At 37.2% G+C, this 22,443-nt stretch overlaps 1 protein-coding gene across 11 annotated transcripts in view; it reads left to right on the forward strand.

The window, feature by feature from the left end:
- Window positions 1-22,443, forward strand: part of TOR1AIP1 (torsin 1A interacting protein 1) — a 53,124-nt gene that overhangs the window by 19,915 nt on the left and 10,766 nt on the right. For 5 of the 11 annotated variants that reach the window (XM_060034856.1, XM_069541537.1, XM_060034863.1 and 2 more), the window contains 5 exons: window positions 14,810-14,851; window positions 15,906-15,992; window positions 18,777-18,833; window positions 21,171-21,212; window positions 21,744-21,812. In XM_060034856.1, the coding sequence (XP_059890839.1) occupies window positions 14,810-14,851; window positions 15,906-15,992; window positions 18,777-18,833; window positions 21,171-21,212; window positions 21,744-21,812 (297 nt within the window). Of the gene's footprint in view, window positions 1-14,809; window positions 14,852-15,105; window positions 15,239-15,903; window positions 15,993-18,776; window positions 18,834-21,170; window positions 21,213-21,743; window positions 21,813-22,443 lie in introns of all 11 variants that reach the window. The other 6 variants (XM_060034822.1, XM_060034846.1, XM_060034839.1 and 3 more) reach the window with 2 other exon arrangements.

Consider the following 22,443-nt stretch of genomic DNA (forward strand, 5'->3'; position numbering starts at 1 on the left):
ATGATATCTCATTGTAGTTTTGATTTGCATTTCTCTAATGATTAATGATGTTGAGCGTTCTTTCATGTGTTTGTTGGCAGTCTGTATATCTTCTTTGCAGAAATGTCTATTTAGATCTTCTGCCCATTTTGGGATTGGGTTGTTTGTTTTTTTGTTATTGAGCTACGTGAGCTGCTTATAAATTTTAGAGATTAATCCTTTGTCAGTTGCTTCATTTGCAAATATTTTCTCCCATTCTGAGGGTTGTCTTTTGGTCTTGTTTATGATTTCCTTTGCTGTGCAAAAGCTTTGAAGTTTCATTAGGTCCCATTTGTTTATTTTTGTTTTTATTTCCATTTCTCTAGGAGGTGGGTCAAAAAGGACCTTGCTGTGATTTATGTCATAGAGTGTTCTGCCTATGTTTTCTTCTAAGAGTTTGATAGTTTCTGGCCTTACATTTAGGTCTTTAATCCATTTTGAGCTTATTTTTGGGTATGGTGAAAGGGAGTGATGTAATCTCATACTTTTACATGTACCTGTCCAGTTTTCCCACCACCACTTATTGAAGAGGCTGTCCTTGTTCCACTGTACATTCCTGCCTCCTTTATCAAAGATAAGGTGACCATATGTGTGTGGGTTTATCTCTGGGCTTTCTATCCTGTTCCATTGATCTATCTTTCCGTTTTTGTGCCAGTACCATACTGTCTTGATTACTGTAGCTCTGTAGTATAGTATGAAGTCAGGGAGCCTGATTCCTCCAGCTTCGTTTTTCGTTCTCAAGATTGCTTTGGCTATTCGGGGTCCTTTGTGTTTCCATACAAACTGTGAAATTTTTTGTTCTAGTTCTGTGAAAAATGCCAGTGGTAGTTTGATAGGGATTGCATTGAATCTGTAGATTGCTTTGGTTAGTAGGGTCATTTTCACACTGTTGATTCTTCCAATCCAAGAACATGGTATATCTCTCCATCTGTTTGTATCATCTTTAATTTCTTTCATCAGTGTCTTATAGTTTTCTGGATACAGGTCTTTTGTCTCCTTAGGTAGGTTTATTCCAAGATATTTTATTCTTTTTGTTGCAATGGTAAATGGGAGTGGTTTCTTGATTTCACTTTCAGATTTTTCACCATTAGTGTATAGGAATGCCAGAGATTTCTCTGCATTAATTTTGTATCCTGCTACTTTACCAAATTCATTGATTAGCTCTCGTAGTTTTCTAGTAGCATCTTTAGGATTCTCTGTGTATAGTATCATGTCATCTGCAAACAGTGACAGCTTTACTTCTTCTTTTCCAATTTGGATTCCTTTTATTTCCTTTTCTTCTCTGATTGCTGTGGCTAAAACTTCCAAAACTATGTTGAATAAGAGTGGTGAGAGTGGGCAACCTTGTCTTGTTCCTGATCTTAGTGGAAATGCTTTCAGTTTTTCACCATTGAGGACGATGTTGGCTGTGGGTTTGTCATATATGGCCTTTATTATGTTGAGGAAAGTTCCCTCTATGCCTACTTTGTGGAGGATTTTTATCATAAATGGGTTTTGAATTTTGTTGAAAGCTTTCTCTGCATCTATTGAGATGATCATATGGTTTTTCTCCTTTAATTTGTTAATATGGTGTATCACGTTGATTGATTTGCATATATTGAAGAATCCTTGCTTTCCTGGAATAAACCCCACTTGATCATGGTGTATGATCCTTTTAATGTGCTGTTGGATTCTGTTTGCTAGTATTTTGTTGAGGATTTTTGCATCTATGTTCATCAGTGATATTGGCCTGTAGTTTTCTTTCTTTGTGACATCCTTATCTGGTTTTGGTATCAAGGTGATGGTGGCCTCGTAGAATGAGTTTGGGAGTGTTCCTCCATCTGCTATATTTTGGAAGAGTTTGAGAAGGATAGATGTTAGCTCTTCTCTAAATGTTTGGTAGAATTTGCCTGTGAAGCCATCTGGTCCTGGGCTTTTGTTTGTTGGAAGATTGTTAATCAGTTTCAATTTCAGTGCTTGTGATTGGTCTGTTCATATTTTCTATTTCTTCCTGATTTAGTCTTGGCAGGTTGCGCGTTTCTAAGAATTTGTCCATTTCTTCCAGGTTGTCCATTTTATTGGCATAGAGTTGCTTGTAGTAATCTCTCATGATCTTTTGTATTTCTGGAGTGTCAGTTGTTACTTCTCCTTTTTCATTTCTAATGAAATGAAAAGATATGAGTGTTCTCCCTTTTTTTCTTGATAAGTTGGCTAATGGTTTATCAATTTTGTTTATCTTCTCAAAGAACCAGCTTTTAGTTTTATTGATCTTTGCTATTGTTTTCTTCATTTCTTTTTCATTTATTTCTGGTCTGATCTTTATGCGTTCTTTCCTTCTGCTAACTTTGGGTTTTTTTTGTTCTTTCTGTAATTGCTTTAGGTGTAAGGTTAGGTTATTTGAGATGTTTCTTGTTTCTTGACGTAGGATTGTATTGCTATAAACTTCCCTCTTAGAACTGCTTTTGCTGCATCCCATAGGTTTTCGGTCGTCGTGTATCCATTGTCATTTGTTTCTAGGTATTTTTTGATTTCCTCTTTGATTTCTTCAGTCATCACTTCGTTATTAAGTAGTGTATTGTTTAGCCTCCATGTGTTTGTATTTTTTACAGATCTTTTCCTGTAATTGGTATCTAGTCTCATAGCGTTGTGGTTGGAAAAGATACTTGATACAATTTCAATTTTCTTAAATTTACCAAGGCTTGATTTGTGACCCAAGATATGATCTATCCTGGAGAATGTTCCATGAGCACTTGAGAAAAATGTGTATTCTGTTGTTTTTGGATGGAAAGTCCTATAAATATCAGTTAAGTCCATCTTGTTTAATGTATCATTTAAAGCTTGTGTTTCCTTATTTATTTTCATTTTGGATGATCTGTCCATTGGTGAAAGTGGGGTGTTAAAGTCCCCTACTATGAATGTGTTAATGTCGATTTCCCCTTTTATGGCTGTTAGTATTTGCCTTATGTATTGAGGTGCTCCTATGTTGGGTGCATAAATATTTACAATTGTTACATCTTCTTCTTGGACTGATCCCTTGATCATTATGTAGTGTCCTTTTTGTCTCTTCTAATAGTCTTTATTTTAAAGTCTATTTTGTCTGATATGAGAATTGCTACTCCAGCTTTCTTTTGGTTTCCATTTGCATGGAATATCTTTTTCCATCCCCTTACTTTCAGTCTGTATGTGTCTCTAGGTCTGAAGTGGGTCTCTTGTAGACAGCATATATGGGTCTTGTTTTTGTATCCATTCAGCCAATCTGTGTCTTTTGGTGGGAGCATTTAGTCCATTTACATTTAAGGTAATTATCGATATGTATGTTCCTATTCCCATTTTCTTAATTTTTTTTGGTTCGTTATTGTAGATCTTTTCCTTCTCTTGTGTTTCTTGCCTGGAGAAGTTCCTTTAGCATTTGTTGTAAAGCTGGTTTGGTGGTGCTGAACTCTCTCAGCTTTTGCTTGTCTGTAAAGGTTTTAATTTCTCTATCAAATCTGAGTGAGTTCCTTGCTGGGTAGAGTAATCTTGGTTGCAGGTTTTTCTCCTCCATCACTTTAAATATGTCCTGCCACTCCCTTCTGGCTTGCAGAGTTTCTGCTGAAAGATCAGCTGTTAACCTTATGGGGATTCCCTTGTGTGTTTTTTGTTGTTTTTCCCTTGCTGCTTTTAATATGTTTTCTTTGTATTTAATTTTTGACAGTTTGATTAATATGTGTCTTGGCATGTTTCTCCTTGGATTTATCGTGTATGGGACTCTCTGTGCTTCCTGGACTTGATTAACTATTTCCTTTCCCATATTAGGGAAGTTTTCAACTATAATCTCTTCAAATATTTTCTCAGTCCCTTTCTTTTTCTCTTCTTCTTCTGGAACCCCTATAATTCGAATGTTGGTGCGTTTAATGTTGTCCCAGAGGTCTCTGAGACTGTCCTCAGTTATTTTCATTCTTTTTTCCTTATTCTGCTCTGCAGTAGTTATTTCCACTATTTTATCTTCCAGGTCACTTATCCGTTCTTCTGCCTCAGTTATTCTGCTATTGATCCCTTCTAGAGTATTTTTAATTTCATTTATTGTGTTGTTCATCGTTTCTTGTTTCATCTTTAGTTCTTCTAGGTCCTTGTTAAATGTTTCTTGCATTTTGTCTATTCTATTTCCAAGATTTTGGATCATCTTTACTATCATTATTCTGAATTCTTTTTCAGGTAGACTGCCTATTTCTTCTTCATTTGTTAGGTCTGGTGGGTTTTTATCTTGCTCCTTCATCTGCTGTGTGTTTTTCTGTCTTCTCATTTTGCTTATCTTACTGTGTTTTGGGTCTCCTTCTTGCAGTCTGCAGGTTCGTAGTTCCCGTTGTTTTTGGTGTCTGTCCCCAGTGGCGAAAGTTGGTTCATTGGGTTGTGTAGGCTTCCTGGTGGAGGGGAGTAGTGCCTGTGTTCTTGTGGATGAGACTGGATCTTGTCTTTCTGGTGGGCAGGTCCACATCTGCTGGTGTGTTTTGGGGTGTCTGTGGACTTATTATGATTTTAGGCAGCCTCTCTGCTTATGGGTGGGATTGTTTTCCTGTCTTGCTAGTTGTTTGGCATAGGGTGTCCAGCACTGTAGCTTGCTGGTCATTGAGTGAAGCTGGGTGCTGGTGTTGAGATGGAGATCTCTGGGAGATTTTCACCGTTTGATATTATGTGGAGCTGGGAGGTCTCTTGTGGACCAGTGTCCTGAGGTTAACTCTCCCACCTCAGAGGCACAGCACTGACTCCTGACTGCAGCACCAAGAGCCTTTCATCCACACAGCTCAGAATAAAAGGGAGGAAAAGAAAGAAAGGAAAGAAAGAAGTGAGGGAAGGAGGGAAAGAAAGAAAGAAAGAAAGGAAAAAAGATAAAATAAAGTAAGATAAAAAATAGTTATTAAAATATAAAATAATTATTAAGAAAAAAAATGGACGGATAGAACCCTAGGACAAATGGTGGAAGCAAAGCTATACAGACAAAATCTCACACAGAAGCATACACATACACACTCACAAAAAGCGGAAAAGGGGAAAAAATCATAAATCTTGCTCTCAAGTCTACCTCCTCAATTTGGGATGATTCGTTGTCTACTCAGGTATTCCACAGATGAAGGGTACATCAAGTTGATTGTGGAGCTTTAATCCGATGCTTCTGAGGCCGCTGGGAGAGATTTCCCTTTCTCTTCTTTGTTCTCACAGCTCCCAGGTCTCAGCTTTGGATTTGGCCCCGCCTCTGCGTGTAGGTTGCGGGAGTGCGTCTGTTTTTCGCTCAAACAGGACAGGGTTAAAGGAGCAGCTGCTTCCGGGACTCTGGCTTAGTCAGGCCGGTGGGAGGGAGGGTTACGGAGTGCGGGACGAGCCTGCGGCGGCAGAGGCCAGCGTGACGTTGCACCAGCCAGAGGCACGCCGTGCATTCTCCCGGGGAGTTCTCCCTGGATCCCGGGACCCTGGCACTGGCAGGCTGCACAGGCTCCCCGGAAGCGGGCTGGGGATAGTGACCTGTGCTCGCACACAGGCATCTTGGTGGCAGCTGCAGCAGCCTTGGCGTCTCATGCCCGTCTCTGGGGTCCACGCTTTTAGCCGCGGCTCGCGCCCGTCTCTGGAGCTCCTTTAAGCAGCGCTCTTAATCCCCTCTCCTCGTGCACCAGGAAACAAAGAGGGAAGAAGAAGTCTCTTGCCTCTTCGGCAGGTCCAGACTTTTCGCCGGACTCCCTCCCGGCTAGCCGTGGTGCAGTAGCCCCTTAAAGCTGTGTTCACGCCGCCAACCCCAGTCCTCTCCCTGCGCTCCGACCGAAGCCCGAGCCTCAGCTCCCAGCCCCGCCCACCCCGGGTGAGCAGGCAAACCTCTCGACTGGTGAGTGCCGGTCACCACCGATCCTCTGTGTGGGAATCTCTCCGCTTTGCCCTCCGCACCCCTGTTGCTGTGCTCTCCTCCGCGGCTCCGAAGCTTCCCCCTCCGCCTCCCGCAGTCTCCGCCCACGAAGGGGCTTCCTAGTGTGTGGAAACGTTTCCTCCTTCACAGTTCCCTCCCACTGGTGCTGGTCCCGTCCCTATTCTTTTGTCTCTGTTTTTTCTTTTGCCCTACCCAGGTACGTGGGGAGTTTCTTGCCTTTTGGGAGGTCTGAGGTCTTCTGCCAGCGTTCAGTAGGTGTTCTGTAGGAGTTGTTCCACATGTAGATGTATTTCTGGTGTATCTGTGGGGAGGAAGGTGATCTCCGCGTCTTACTCTTCTGCCATCTTCCCCTCGTCCTGTCATTTTTTTTCTTTTTTTTAAATTATTTTTATTGGAGTATAGTTGATTTACAGTGTTGTTTTAGATTCAGGTTTACAGCAAATTGAATCTGTTATACACATATCCACTTTTTTTTTTAAGTTTCTTTTCCCATATGGGTCATTACAGAGTACATCCATGTCTTCTTTTTTTTAATTAATTTTTATTGGAGTATGGTTGCTTTACAAGGAGGGAAGTTTGTATCAATAAGGTCTACCTCAAGAAAAAGGAAAAATCTTAAACAATCTTACCTTACACCTAAAGAAAGTAGAAAAAGTAGAACAAACGAACCCCAAAGTTAGTATTATTAAGGAAAAAGTAAAGATCAGAGCAGAAATAAATAAGAAACTAAAAAGACAGTAGAAAAGATCAATGAAAATAAGAGGTAGTTCTTTGGAAAGATAAACAAAATTGACAAACTGTTAGCTAGATTCACTAAGGAGAAAAGCAACAAGGCTCTGATAAATAAAATTAGAAGCAAAAGAGGGAAAAAAAACGATACCACAGAAATACAAAGGATTATAAGAGAGTATTTTTAACAGCTATACACCAACAAATTGCACAGCCTAGAAGAAATGGACAATATCTTAGAATCATACAACCTTCCAAGACTGAATCAGGAAGAAATAGAAAATCTGAATAGACTGATCACTTGTACAGAGATTGAAACAGTAATAAGACAACTCCCAAAAAACAAAAGTCCAGGGCCACATGGCTTCACAGGTGAATTCTACCAAACATTCGATGAAGATTTAATACCTATCCTTCTCAAACTGTTCCATAAAACTGAAAAGAAGGGAATACTTCCTATCTCACTGTAACGCATTATTGACCAGAGATGCCACAGGAGTTAGTTTCTGCAGAAATCCCCTGGTCAATAATGTGTTAAGAGGCCAATGTCACCATGATACCAAAACCAGAGGATGATAACAACAACAAAAAATTACAGTCTAGTATTTCTGATGAACATAAATGCAAAAATCCTGAACAAAATATTAGCAAACTGAATTCAACAATATATTGAAAAGATCCTACACCATGATCAAGTGGGAGTTATTTCATTCAAGGATGGTTCAACATTATAAAATCAATCATTGTGATACACCACCTTAATAAAATGAAGGACAAAAGCCATAAGATCATCTCAGTAGATGCAGAGAAAGCATTTAACAAGATTCAATACTGATTTATGATAAAAATTCTAAATTTGGAATAGTAGGGACACACCTCAACATAATAAAAGCCATATATGATAAACCCACGACAACATGATACTCCATGGTGAAAAATTGAAAGCTATCCCTCTAAGATCAGGAATAAAACAAGGATGTGCACTCTTACCACTCCTATTCAATATAGTATTGGAAGTCCTAGCCAGAGCAATTAGATAAGAAAAAAGAAATGAAATGCATCCAAATTGGAAAGGAAGAAGTAGAAATAATAAATGAATACAGTAAAGTTGCAGGATATCAAATCAATATATAAAAATCTGGGGAATTCTCTGGTGATGCAGTGGTTAAGAATCTGCCTGCCAATGCAGGGGACACGGGTTTGAGCCGTGGTCCAAGAGCATCCCACATGCTGCAGAGTGACTAAGGAAACAATGTGCATAGCATGGGGAGATCAGCTCAGTGCTTTGTGACTACCTAGGTGGGTGGGATAGGGAGGGTGGGAGGGAGACGCAAGAAGTAGTAGATATGGAGATATATGTATAGCTGATTCACTTTGTCATAAAGCAGAAACTAACACACCATTGTAAAGCAATTATACTCCAGTAAGAATGTTAAAAAGAAAGAAAGCCAGCAATGTCACTTACGATTACAATAAAAATAATAATATACGTGGAAGTAAATTTAATCATGGAGGTAAAAGACATGTACAGTGAAAAATACAAGACACTGTTGAATTGAAGAAGACACAAATAAATGGCAAGATATTCTGTGCTCATGGATTGGAAGAATTAACATTGTCAAAATGTACTTATTACCTAAAGCAAACTACAGATTCAGTGCAATCCCTATCAAAATCCCAAAAACATTTTTCACAGAAAAGAACAAAAAATTTTAAAACTTATGTAGAACCACAAAAGTCCCCAAGTAGACAAAGCAGTCCTGAGAAAAAAGAACAAAGCTGGAGGTATCACACTCCCTGATTCCAAACTATACTACAAAGACATAGAGACAGCATGGTTGCTATGGCAGGAAAACATACATAGATCAATGGAACACAGTTGAGAACCCAGAAATAAGCCCACACACATATGGATATTAATTTATGACAAAGGAGCAATGAACATAAAATGGGAAAAGGATAGTCTCTTCAATTAATGGTATTGGGAAAACTAGACAGCCAAATGCAGAAAAATGAAACTAGACCAAACCATACACAAAAACTAACTCAAAATGGACTAAATATTTGAATATAAGATGAAAGCGTACACTTCTAGAAGAAGCAGAGACAATATACTCTGTGACATCAGTCTTTGCAGTATCTTCCTAGATACATCTCCTCATGCAGGGGAAACACAAGCAAAATTTAACAAGTGAGATTATATCAAGCTAAAAAGCTTCTGTAGCAAAGGAAACCATCAATAGAATGAAAAGACAACCTACTGAATGGGAGAGAGTATTTGCAAATGACATATCAAATATGGGGTTAATATCCAAAATTTATGAAGAACTCATACAAGTCAAAAACAAAAAACCCCAAACAACCTGATTAAAAATTGGGCATAGGGGCTTCTCTGGTGGCGCAGCGGTTGAGGGTCCACCTACCGATGCAGGGGACACGGGTTCATGCCCCGGTCCGGGAAGATCCCACATGCCGCGGAGAGCTGGGCCTGTGAGCCATGGCCGGTGAGCCTGCGCGTCCGGAGCCTGTGCTCCGCAACGGGAGAGGCCACAACAGTGAGAGGCCCACATACCGCCAAAAAAAAAAAAAAAAAAAAAATTGTGCATAGGAGCTGTATAGACAGTTTTCCTAAGAAGACATACAGATGGCTAACTGGCACATGAAAAAAATGTTCAACATCACTGATTATTAGGGAAATGCAAATCAAAACCACAGTGAGATATCACCTCACACCTGTTAGAATTCTCAAAAAGGCAAGAAATAACAAGTGTTGGCAAGGATATGGAGAAAAGGGACACCCTCATACATTGTTGTTAGGAATGTAAGTTGGTACAGTCACTATGGAAGACTATTTAGAGATTCCTCAGAAAGTTAAGAATAGAACTACCATATGATCCAGCTATCCTACTTCTCGGCATTTATCCAAAGAATTTGAAGATACTAATCTGAAGAGATATCTGCAGCACCACCCTCCCCCATAATCATCACAAGCATTATTTACAGTAGCCAAGGTACAGAAACAACCCAAGTGCCCATGAACAGTTGAATGGATAAAGATGTGGTATATGTATAAAATGGAATACTACCCAGCCATAAAAAAAGATGAAATTTTGCTATTTGTGACAGTGTGGATGGACCTTGAGGGCATTATGCTAAGTGAGCTAAGTCAGACAGAGGAAGACATACATATGATTTCATTCATATGGGGAATGTAAAAAAACTAATAAACATTTAAAAATAAGTGAACATACCAAACAAAAACAAACATGTAGATAGAACAAAGTAGTGGTTATCTGAGGGAAAGGGACGGTGGGGAAGGGAAAATGGGTAGAGGGGATCAACTGCGTGATGGATGGAAAATAAGGGTTTTTTAAATAAATTTATTTGTTTATTATCTATGTTTGGCTGCATTGGGTCTTCGTTGCTGCGCACGAGCTTTCTCTAGTTGCAGCAAGTGGGGGCTACTCTTCATTGTGGTGCATGGGCTTCAGTACTTGTGGCACACAGGCTCAGTAGTTGTGGCTCACGGGCTCTAGAGCACAGGCTCAATAGTTGTGGCACACGGGCTTAGTTGCTCCACTGCATGTGGGATCTTCCCGGAGCAGGGATCGAACCCGTGTCCCCTGCATTGGCAGGCGGGTTCTTAACCACTGTGCCACCAGGGAAGTCCCAAAAAATAAGTCCGTGGTTGTGAGCACATTGTAGGGTATATAGAAGTAGAAATAAAATGCTGTACACATGAAACTTACAGATCAATGTTACTTAAATTTTTTTAAAGATGTTTAAAAAATATTTCTCATGAACACAGATGCAAAAACCTTCAACAAAATGTTAGTAAATCAAAATTTTAAAAGTACGAAAAGAATTAATACACTACAACCAAATAGGATTTATCTCAGGTGTGCAAGGCTGGTTTAACATTTGAAAATCAATTCATATAATCCAACACATCAACAGACTAAGGAAAAATCATATGATCATATCAGTAGATGCAGAAAACAACATTTGATAGAGTCCAACACCCATTCATTATAAAAATCCTCAGTTAGGAATAGAGACAAACTTTGTCAGCTTGATAAAGACTGTCTACAGAAACTACAGCTAACGTGTAATAATGGTAAGAAACTGGAAGCTTTTGTACTAACATCAGGTACAAGGCAAGGATGTCCTTGCTCACCAGTTTTCAATATTGTGCTGGAAGTTCTAGCTAATGCAATAAGACAAAGGAAATAAAAGGTATACAGATTGGGAAGGAAGAAATAAAACTGTCTTTATTCACAGATGACATGATTGTCTACGTAGAAAATCCAAGAGAATGGACAAAAAAACCTTCTGGAACTTATGCAGTTATGCAAAGTTGTAGGATACAAGGTTAATATACAAAAGTCAAGCGCTGTCTTATATACCAGTAGTGAACAAGAGATACTTGAAAATAAAAGCACAATATAATTACCATTAGCATACCCCAACATGTAATACTTAGATATAAATCTAACAAAACATGTACAAGGTCTATATGAAAAAAACTACGAAACTTTGATGAATGAAATCAAAGAACTGCTAAATAAATGGGGAGATATTCCATGTTTATGGATAGGAGGATTCAATATTGTCAAGGTGTCATTTCTTCCCAACTTAATCTGTAGATTCAGTGCAACACCAGTCAAAATCCCAGCAAGTTAATTCATAGATATCAACAAATTAGTCCTAAAGTTTGTATGGAGAAACAAAAGACCCGGAATAGCTAACTCAATATTGGAAGAATAAAGTAGGACAGTACTCAACCTCAGGCTAAACTAAACCTAAAGCTACAGTAATTGAGACAATGTGGTATTGTCAAAAGAATAGACAAGGGGCTTCCCTGGTGGCGCAGTGGTTGAGAGTCCGCCTGCCGATGCAGGGGACGCGGGTTCGTTCCCCGGTCCAGGAAGATCCCACATGCCGTGGAGCGGCTGAGCCCGTGAGCCATGGCCGCTGAGCCTGCGGGTCCGGAGCCTGTGCTCCGCAACGGGAGAGGCCACAGCAGTGAGAGGCCTGCGTACCACAAAAAAAATAAAAAATAATAATAAAAAAAAAAAGAATAGACAAGTAGATCATTGGAACAGAGTAAAGAGCCCGTAAGTAGACCCACATATAGTCAACTGATCTTTGACAAAGGAGCAAAGGCAGTACAATGGAACAGAGAGTCTTTTCAACAAATGGTACTGGGACAACTGGACATTCACATGCAAAAAAAAAAAAAAGAATCTGAACACAGACCTTAACACCTTTCACAAAAATTAACTCAAAATAGATCATAGACCTAAATGTAAACACAAAACTATAAAACTCCTAGAAGATTACATAGGAGAAAAATCTAGATGACCTTGGGTATGGTGATGCCTTTTTAGGTATAAACCAAAGGCATTATCCATGAAAGAAATAACTGATAAGCCGAACTTTGTTAGAATTATAACTTCTGCTCAGCAAAAGACAATGTCAAGGGAATGAGAAGGCAAGCCACAGATTGTGAGCAAATATTTGCAAATGACTTATTTGAGAAAGGACTATTATCCAAAATATACAAAGAACTCTTAAAACTCAACAATAAGAAAACAACTTGATTTAAAAATGGGTTGAAGTCCGTAATAGACACCTCACCAAAGAAGATATACAGGTGGCAAATAAACGTTTGAAAAGTTGCTCTACATTTTATGTCATCAGGGAAATGCAATTGAAAATGAGATACCACTACATACCTACACTAACAACACCAAATGCTTATGTGGATGTGAAGCAACAGGAAATCCTATTCATTGCTGTTGGGAACGTAAGATGGTCCAACCACTTTGAAGTTTGTTTTACAGTTTCTTACAAAACTAAACATACTCTTACCATACAGTCCAGCAATCACATTCCTTGATATTTACCCAAAAGGGTTGAAAACTTATGTCCACACACAAACCTACACACACATATGGCAGCTTTATTCATAATTGCCAAAACTTGGAAACAACCAAGATGTCCTTCCATGGGTGAGTGGATAAATAAACATCCAGACAATGGGATATTATTGTGTTAAGAGCTATCAAGCCATGAAGAGACATGGAGGAACCTTAAGTGAATCTTACTAAGTGAAAGAAGCCAATCTGAAGAGGCTACATACTGTATGATTCCAATTATATGATATCCTGGAAAAGGCAAAACTCGTGAGACAATAAAAAGATCAGTGATTGCCAAGGGTTTGGGGTGGGGGTGGGAGATGGGGGAGCAATGAATATAGGTAGAGCACAGAAGATTTCTAGGACAGTGAAAATACTCTGATATCATAATAGTGGATACATGTCATTATACATTTGTCTAAACCCATAGAAGGTACAACATCAAGATTGAGCTGTTATGTAAATTATGGTCTTTGGGTGATTACGATGTGTCTGTATAGGTTCATCAGTTGTGACAAATGTATCACTCTGATAGGAATGTTGGTAATGGGGAAGACTATGCATGTCTGGGCACAGGGAGCATATGGGAAATCTCTCTCCCCCTCAGTTTCATGAATCTTAAACTGCTTTTAAAAATGAATTTTAAAAATGAATTTAAAAATAAATTTAAACAAATTACTGAGTGCTTACTATGTGCCATTATGAACAAAATTGATGCAGTGGTAGAAGGGTAGTAGACTAGGAATCAGAAGAGTCTGTATTCAAGTCCTTTTTTGTCACTTGTTAGTCCTGACACCCTTAGACAAGTCACTTAGTATCTTTGAGCCTTACCTCTGTGATAGTATTCCCTTATGACATTATGGGAATCAGAAAACAGACATGAAGTTTTTTGAAAACTAACTAGCAACATGAAAATATTAAGGACTTACTATTATTAAAATAATAACTAAGACATGACCATTGACTCTTAAGAAAAAATTTTTTTTGCATGCTATGTGAATAGTTGTATAAATGAATAAAGCAAAACAGCTGTCCAAAAAAGAAATACTGTAATAGTTATGCACTTAGAAAACAAAACTTCAAAAAGGGAACAATACCTTTTTATGTGAATGGAAATATTAACAAATTTTAAGGGAATAGCACTAAGACAAGTTTGACTTTCCATTTTTCTGCTTGGAGGAAAAAGATAAACTGAAAAGACAGTCTTTCTAAGGAAAGAGTAGCATAGTATTACTAGCAATTTTCTCAGGGTTAATTAGTTTTATAGCAGAAATGTTGGCAAATACTGATTTGCACTTGCCACTATTAAGAGTAGTTTGACTAGTATTATACCATCTAATTAAACTGATTTTTAAAAAGTATTTCCAAATTCACCATATAATGTTTTGGTAGTTGCTTTCTACAGTACAGTTTTTTTTTTCTTTTGTAAAGCAAATGGGGGTTAAAATCAATAGAAGAAAATCTGAAAGCAAACACAAGTTTTCAGCTTTGTGGAACATACTACTTCTCATATGATCATTCAGCAGTATTTTAGCCCAATTGTGCAATGCTTGCATTTGGGTATATCTTCCTTTATTAAAAAAAAAAAAATCACAGAATTCCCTGGCGGTCCAGTGGTTAGGACTCTGCGCTTCCACTGCCAAGGGTCTGGGTTCAATACCTGGTCGGGGAACTAAGGTACCATAAGCTGCGGGGCACAGCCAAAAATACAAAAATAAAAGTCAGAATAGCCGATGTAAAAATACTGCATTTGTTTGACACATTTTGCTCGTTTATCTTTGTCCAAATTCTCTGGCTCTTAGAAATAGTGGTGTATGTGGACCTGCTGGAACTAGGAGAGTTTCTTTACCTTTCTTACATCCTCTTTGGATGCACTGATTCATTAAAGAACTGGTTTTTCAACTCTACTGGTGTGGTTGGCTTTTCAAAAGAGTATAGGGAATCTAGCAGATATGAGAATAAGAATACAGTAAACCTATAGGGACTGTATTTATCAACATGGAGTTTCATGTTTTCTGCAAACAAAGGTTACATTTTATAATACAAACAGACCTCTGGGTGAAGGAACAGTAAACTCTTTCTGATTCTAGTTTGTAGCAGACTTATTCCTGAAATAATGTAAAGGGAATTAATTGATTCTTTTTTTAATAATTTAACAAAAAAAGTTTAATTGGTGTGATGTAATGTTCACTTCCCTAAATTAAATGCTCTTATTTATTCCTGAGCTTTGGCTTATGATGTTACATACAGCATGTATGCTTCTCTCTTCTAGAAGCCACCAGTGTCCAACAGAAGATCAATTTCTCAGAAGAAGGTATTTTCTCTTAAAATATCATGCAATGTATTCTAAATCTTTTTGTTAAGATTAGAAGCAATTTTGCTAAGTACTTAAGAGAGAGAGCAGAAAATAGTGTCTTTTTGGAAAAAAAAATTCATGATTATCTGAACTGTTAAATGGAAGGTAAAATAGGATAGAATGGTAGCCTTTCTGTGCATTTTTTTTTTTTTTTTTTTTTTTTTGGTACGAGGGCCTCTCACTGTTGTGGCCTCTCCCGTTGCGGAGCACAGGCTCCGGACCCGCAGGCTCAGCGACTCATGGCTCACAGGCCCAGCCGTTCCTCGACATGTGGGATCTTCCCGGACCGGGGCACGAACCTGTGTTCCCTGCATTGGCAGGCGGACTCTCAACCACTGCGCCACCAGGGAAGCCCCCTTCCTGTGCATTTTAAGCATCTTTTGTCTGTTTGAGTTAATTTAAGCAAAGCTAATATTTTCTGTTTCTGGCATGTGCTGGCCTTTGATTATGGTATTCAAATAATCAGTTTTCAAATTCTCATAACCAGTCTATGTTTGAATAGTACGGTAAAATTTAGTCCATTTTTAAGTTCACCATAATCTGAGATTAGTCACCTGCATACTGAAATGTTTGTGTACGGGTGTATGTATCCACACACCCTGTTTGCAAACACACACACATATATGCAAACACATATGCATGCATATACTAATCTTGTCTGAATTTATACACTAACTATATGTACTTTTCCTCCCCGTAAGTTAAAACTTTTCTTCTATTTAATGTTCATTTGTTTACTTGTCAACTCTACATTAAAGCCTCAGAATATAATCTTATTGAATATTCGTTTCGGATATAATTATTTACCTCAGAGAAAATAAAATAAATGAGCTCAATTTTAGCTTATTTAGACCTTTGTGACTCAGGATAGTAAGCATAATAAATAGCAATTCTATATCCGATTATTTAAAAGGCTTCATTTTAATGTTGAATTACTTGTTTTTATTTTTTAATCCAGATCTTTAGAGCCTTAGAATAAAGACTATACTGGTATATTTTTATTTCTTTTTAGGGGAAACGGAGGAAAATGATCAAGACAGTTCTGACAGTGATGTTACGGTTGTTAAGGTCAGATCCGGGGATTCTGTTGAGTCTGGAGGTAACATTGCTTTATGTGCATATGACTCTTATCTTAGGAGCTGTATTTTTAGTTAAAGTATAAAGGTATTCTGTGAATTTGCTTTTTTAAAGTGTTTATTAAAACTACTTTTTAAAAAGTTGTGTGCTTTTAAACATTTTTTAAAATTACTGATTCCGGGCTTCCCTGGTGGCGCAGTGGTTGAGAGTCCGCCTGCCAATGCAGGGGACGCGGGTTCGTGCCCCGGTCCGGGAAGATCCCACATGCCGCGGAGCGGCTGCGCCTGTGAGCCATGGTCGCTGAGCCTGCGGGTCCGGAGCCTGTGCTCCGCGACGGGAGAGGCCACAGCGGTGAGAGGCCCGCGTACCGCAAAAAAAAAAAAAAAAAAATTACTGATTCCATGTATACATCTGATTAGTAATGTAATATCTACATTACATTAAAACAAATCATTACATTACATGTAATGTAATGTAACATTACATTAAAACAAATCACTTTTATCTTGCTTTGTTGTTTATGGAACATAAGATATTTTTGTGCTCAAAAGAAGAGTTATTTGTGATTTTTTAAAAAATTTAATAGAGGGACTTCCCTGGTGGCACAGTGGTTAAGAATCTGCCTGCCAATGCAGGGGACACTGGTTTGAGCCCTGCTCCGGGAAGATCCCACATGCCGCAGAGCAGCTAAGTCCGCGAGCCACAACTACTGAGCCCACATGCCACAACTACTGAAGCCTGCGCACCTAGAGCCCATGCTCTGCAACAAGAGAAGCCACTGCAGTGAGAAACCTGTGCACCACAACACAGAGTAGCCCCCGCTCGCCACAACTAGAGAAAGCCCACGTGCAGCAACAAAGACCCAATACAACCAAAAATAAATAATTAAAAATTAAATTAAAAATTAAAAAAAAATGTTTATAGAGAAACTGATCACACTGGCATTGACTCACTACACTATCAGGAGTATTAGTTAGCTTTTAGGAAGTTCTAATAAACTTAGATTACTCCTGTTATCTCTGAATTGTTCAAATTCACATCCAGTTAGCAATAACAATTTCTGATTGTTCCTGTGAATTGATGTTTAAGTTTATTCAAGGAAAGAACTGACTGAAGAGAAAAAAATACCAACTTGAGACTTATGAGGGTGCTGATTAAATTTGTAAACAGTGGAAATAATAAATAATTTTATATTTTAGTTCCATTATAGAGTAAGTCTCTACTTACCCCTCACCACCTTTTGAGAATTTCTGTAATTCCTATGTTTTCCTAAATCATTCCATTTTAAAAATAAGCTCAGAAGCTGGTTTATGGGCATTTATTCTACATATTTCCCACCCTTCCTCATTTTTCCCCATTCTTTCTTTGTGTTTTTTTAAATATTTATTTATTTATTTGGTTATGCCAGGTCTTAGTTGCGGTACACAGGATCTTTATTGCCGCATGTGGGATCTTCAGTTGCAGCATGCGGGATCTAGTTCCCTGACCAGGGATCGAGCCCGGGCCCCCTGCATTGGGAGCTCAGAGTCTTAACCACTGGACCACCAGGGAAGTCCCTCACCATTCTTTCTTGATACAGAAATCCCAAAGGAGATATGCAACACTGTAGCCTAGTGGTTAAGATCTTGGGCTCTGGAGTTTCACTGGGTTTCACTCTTCCACTCCTAGGTTTGTGCCCTCAGGCAGTTGCTTAACTTCTCTGTTCCTCAGTTCCCTCATCTGGGTTGTTGTGAGATTTAATTACTTAGAGAGTACCTAGCACATAGTAAACACTCAAATTGAGTGTTGTTAGTTTTCATATATGCATACATACAGCTCTAAAAATTAGAGACTAATTAAGTCATGAATCATATAGCCAGTAGCTTGATGCCATTGCTACCAGTGTGGCTCTTTGATGCTACATAAACCCCAGGCTCTGTGATCCCTTTTGAATTCAAATAAATTCTTATTGAAGCATGCATACCCCATACAGAAGAAAACTCTAGCTAAGGAACAAAGATGTGAGGCATATTCAGAAGAATACTGATCTTTCTAGATTGTCTTCTGGGCCAGTTATTACCGAAGAGGTACTAGAAGGTCCACTGGAGTGCAGGAGGAAAATATTAGAATTTAGTTATATACATCTTTTATTTCATCCATTTAAAATGTCTATTTTAGTTTGTTTTATAATATATACAACACATTAGTTAATATATTATTTTAGTAATGCTTGTATATAATATTAAAAATATATTTTGGAGATAGATGCTCAAAATTTTTTTAGTTAGAGGAGTACACCAACAAAAATACTTAACCACCACCTGGTTGTGTCAAATGCTTTTGCCTCCAAGATAGCAGTCTGACTGCTTTTAGACATACTTTGTTATAAATTCCACTTTTAAATGAAAAAAAATTAAGATTTTTAAGAAGGGAAGGCTAAAATACATAACATATCGACCACTTGCAAGAGGAATTTAAGACAAAATGGATAGTAATGATTTCCAGAAGATCCATTATTGTAAACTTTCAAGATTTTCCCCAGCTCAAAGGTTTCATTATCTTTATTATCTTTATTATCTATCTATCTCATGCCATGCCCTATATCTTTTTTTCTCTTTAAAAAGAAAAGACAGATAATTAATTTTTTAGACATAACTTGACCCTTTAGAAACTATTTTTTAAAATAAATTATACATTCAAGTGTTGAATTCCCTGGGGTTTATCTGAATATTCTTGCTCTTTTGATTATTCATCATTCTCTGGTTAAATGTGCACTTAGAAAGTTAAATATGCTTTATAGTATACTATATTTCTTTTTTGTTTTTAGACCAAACCACCAGATCATCAAGTCAATATCCAGAATCATTTTGGCAGTCATCACAAAGTAAGTAAAACCATGATTTTTACTCTTAAAAGTCTACCTGTGGGTGTGGTCAAATGCTATTCTTATTTTTGAAGATCTTCTTTTGCAGTTTAATGTAAAATGTTGAAAAAGAGGTATAGTGAATGCTAAAAAAACCCTCATCTTGCATCTTGAATTTGCTTCTTGAGTTAATCACCTCTGTACCCAACCTTGATTTTGAATTTAAAAAAAAACAGGGCTTCCCTGGTGGCGCAGAGGTTGAGAGTCTGCCTGCCGATGCAGGGGACACGGGTTTGTGCCCCGGTCTGGGAAGATCCCATATGCCGCGGAGCGGCTGGGCCTGTGAGCCATGGCCACTGAGCCTGCGTGTCCGGAGGCTGTGCTCCGCAACGGGAGAGGCCACAACAGTGAGAGGCCCGCGTACCGGGTTAAAAAAAAAAAAAAAAAACTACTGCCTTCTTTGATTTGTTGAATGTCCTCATTTGCAATATAAATTTGTTGATTGTAGTAGTTTGAACCTACTTATATGGTATGATTTAAACTGTGTTGCGAAAGTTTGGAAGGATGAATAAATAAGTGGTAAATCAGGTAAAGTAAAAAGTTAATGGTAAGTTAGTTGGTGTGTATATAAAAGTCTTAAAGCCCAGCTTACAGCTTTGAAAATTTTCATAATAAAATATTGAGAAAATGTAACACACATGAAAAGAATGGGAAGTAGTATGCTAAAATGCTAACAGTGTTTGTTCAGGATGGTAGAATTGTTGACATTTTTCGTTTACTTTTTTTCTATAGTTTGCAGATTATCTACAATGGATATGTATCTCTTAGGTTAAGCAGAAATTACACTGTTTTTTCTTTTTCCATTTTTAAATCAAGTCCCAGAATTCAAATTAATTATTAGTCAACCAGAAATATCCTGGAATGTAAAATCTTCAAGAACTTTTTTTTCCTTCCACAATACCATTTTAAAAATATGAGACTATTTTTAAAGAAAAAGTCTTTGGAAATCTGTTTTCTAATCACTGTGTTCATAGAATTCCATTTTATACATGTGTGTATATATATATATATATATATATATTTTTTTTTTTTTTTAGTTTTTAGTAGGTTCTGGGTTTGGAATTAAAACTGAGACAAACAAAAGCAGGTGAAACAGAAATCAGTCATTTATGGAAAATTACTCTCTGGATTATCTTATATGTTTGCCCTTTGTTATTCTAAATCTTTGATCTTTGGAAGCTCTGAAATGTGTGTCCCTATATTAATTATGCTATACTTATACAATGGTATACTTTTCAGTTATGGAAAATGAGTTGTTTGTATACAATTAGGTATATATTTCCTTGAATCTAAAATGCCATTGCTTTTATGTATTACTGAGAAAGAAAACCATCCAGTTAAACTGTGTCATATCACTGATTCTAAGATGCAGCCCTAAAGCAAAGGTGTTTTTAAAAAGTTACTTCACAGAGTCAGTGAAAGACAATACAAAAAAGTGTGTCTAGTTTTTTAAAAAGTTCTTTGTTAGTGTAGACTGAAAACAAATCTGGAATATACATCTATCTGTCTTATTCACCACGGTTTTCCTACAATGTTTTGCATGTAATAGGCACTTAATAGATATTAATGAATTTTTAGGTTATGCATTTCTAGAATGGTGTATTTCTGTTACAGCCAGCACATACTGCATTTTTAGTCAGAAAATAAGTCGAACATAAATTTATACTGGTACTTGTATCAGTAGCTAGAAGTAACTTGTTTCTTCAGGGCAGATTTGCAAATTTGCCATGTTATAATTGTTTGTAATAACATTTTCTAATTATCCCATTGTATCATTTTATAGTTGTCCTTAAATACCATCCCAAAACATGAAGTAGCATCTTGCACTGCATAACTGCTTTGCAGTGTTCACAAATTTGCTTATATAGTATATACCGTTATATATGAACTGCCTGGGTTTATATCTCAGTCCTACTACCTTTTACATATGTAATCTTGGAGAAAATTATCAATTTCAGTTTACTTATTTGTAAAATAGGAATAATAGTATCTACCACATAAAGTGTGAGAGTTGATAAAATTATACTTGGTACCTGGTAAGCATTCAGTACATTTAGCTTTTATTTTGATGGCGTTGCTCTTAAAGCTGGCTTCTTATTATCTAATTCCTGAACATTTTGAAGTTTAGAAAAGGGAAAATACATATATATTGTATATGTTTGGGACTGATGAAAGAAAGTTTTGATTGCTTTTGTTTTTGGTGTCAGTAGTAAACAAGTAAAATGTTTATGCAACATCTTCATTGTTTTTATTTCCATTCTTTATTTTCTATGACCTTATCTCTGTTTTCTGTTTCAGGTCCCGACTTCACAGCTTTTGATAAGCAACCATTAGTGCTAAGTAAGTGGTTGGTTGTCTATTCTTTTATCAATCAACCCAGTCTTACTAGCCAACAAAAATTTGAATAGAATTCAAAGTCATTTTACCCTCTTTGCCTTTTAATCCACCACAGATTGATACTATATGTAATATTGGTACTCTGTGATGTAGAAATGTGTTTAGGACTACTTTACTGAAAATAATTTATTTACAAAAGTAAATGGTTAACCTTTTTCTTCTTAATTAACACCAAAGTGTTAATGAAGTTCAAGTGTTAATAAATGCAGTCATAGACCATAGCAAAGGACTTGTACATAGTTTTGTCTATTAGGGGATTATGTATTTATTTGCTGCCTTTTTTGCTGTGGGAAGTAACCCATCCGCACTGATGTGATCCTTTGACATTATCTTTTACTTTTGAACCTATTGCTTTGGTTGTTTCCCTCGCCAAATTTGTTTTGCCTTTCTGATAAATTTACCTTATAACACTGAGGTATAGTATACATTTTCAAAGTATGTGAAACGATATCTTGATATATATATCTGTCTCAGGCTCGGGATATCAAAAAAATCCTCAGGAATGGGTTGAAAAAACCACAAGAATAAGGACTAGGATGCAAAGTAAGTTGATAAATCTCTACCTGTTATTGAAGAAATTTTAAAATTGCTACCTGTTATTGAAGTAATTTTATTTGCCGTTTTTTTGACTATTTAACATATAAAACTGTTTAGTTCATCAGATAAGCATTTGGGTTGCTTGTGATCTCATTAATAAAGGACATTTATGATTGCTAGTTTAGTTATTTCCATCTACTTGGACTGGCAGGAGATGGACTGGGTGTAGAATGTAGAATCATGGTGTGAGAAAACCAGTGGATGATAGGTCTGTACTTGACAAATTGTCAGTTCTGTCTAGCAGCAGTACAATCTGCACATGAAAATGAAATTCTAATCTTTTGATAGTGCCTGTTTTTATTTTTAACAGTTGTTTACCGTTATATAAATAACCACTTAGAGCAGCTTTGCATACCCATTATTTTAAGTTATAAATGCTGAAATCCTCAAATTGTATTTTCATGTTTGGGTTTAGGATGGATTAAATGTCATAGAATTTAAGAAATATTGAAGAAATAAATAGGTGCGATAAAACATACTTTGAATTCAGTGTCTATCATAATTTCTATAGCAGTGTGTCCACATTAAACCTTGACTGTATAAAAAAATCCATGCCATGCCTTACGTGACCTTTAAC

Source organism: Delphinus delphis, chromosome 1 (assembly GCF_949987515.2).
Source record: "Delphinus delphis chromosome 1, mDelDel1.2, whole genome shotgun sequence".
Taxonomy (NCBI): Eukaryota; Metazoa; Chordata; class Mammalia; order Artiodactyla; family Delphinidae; genus Delphinus; species Delphinus delphis.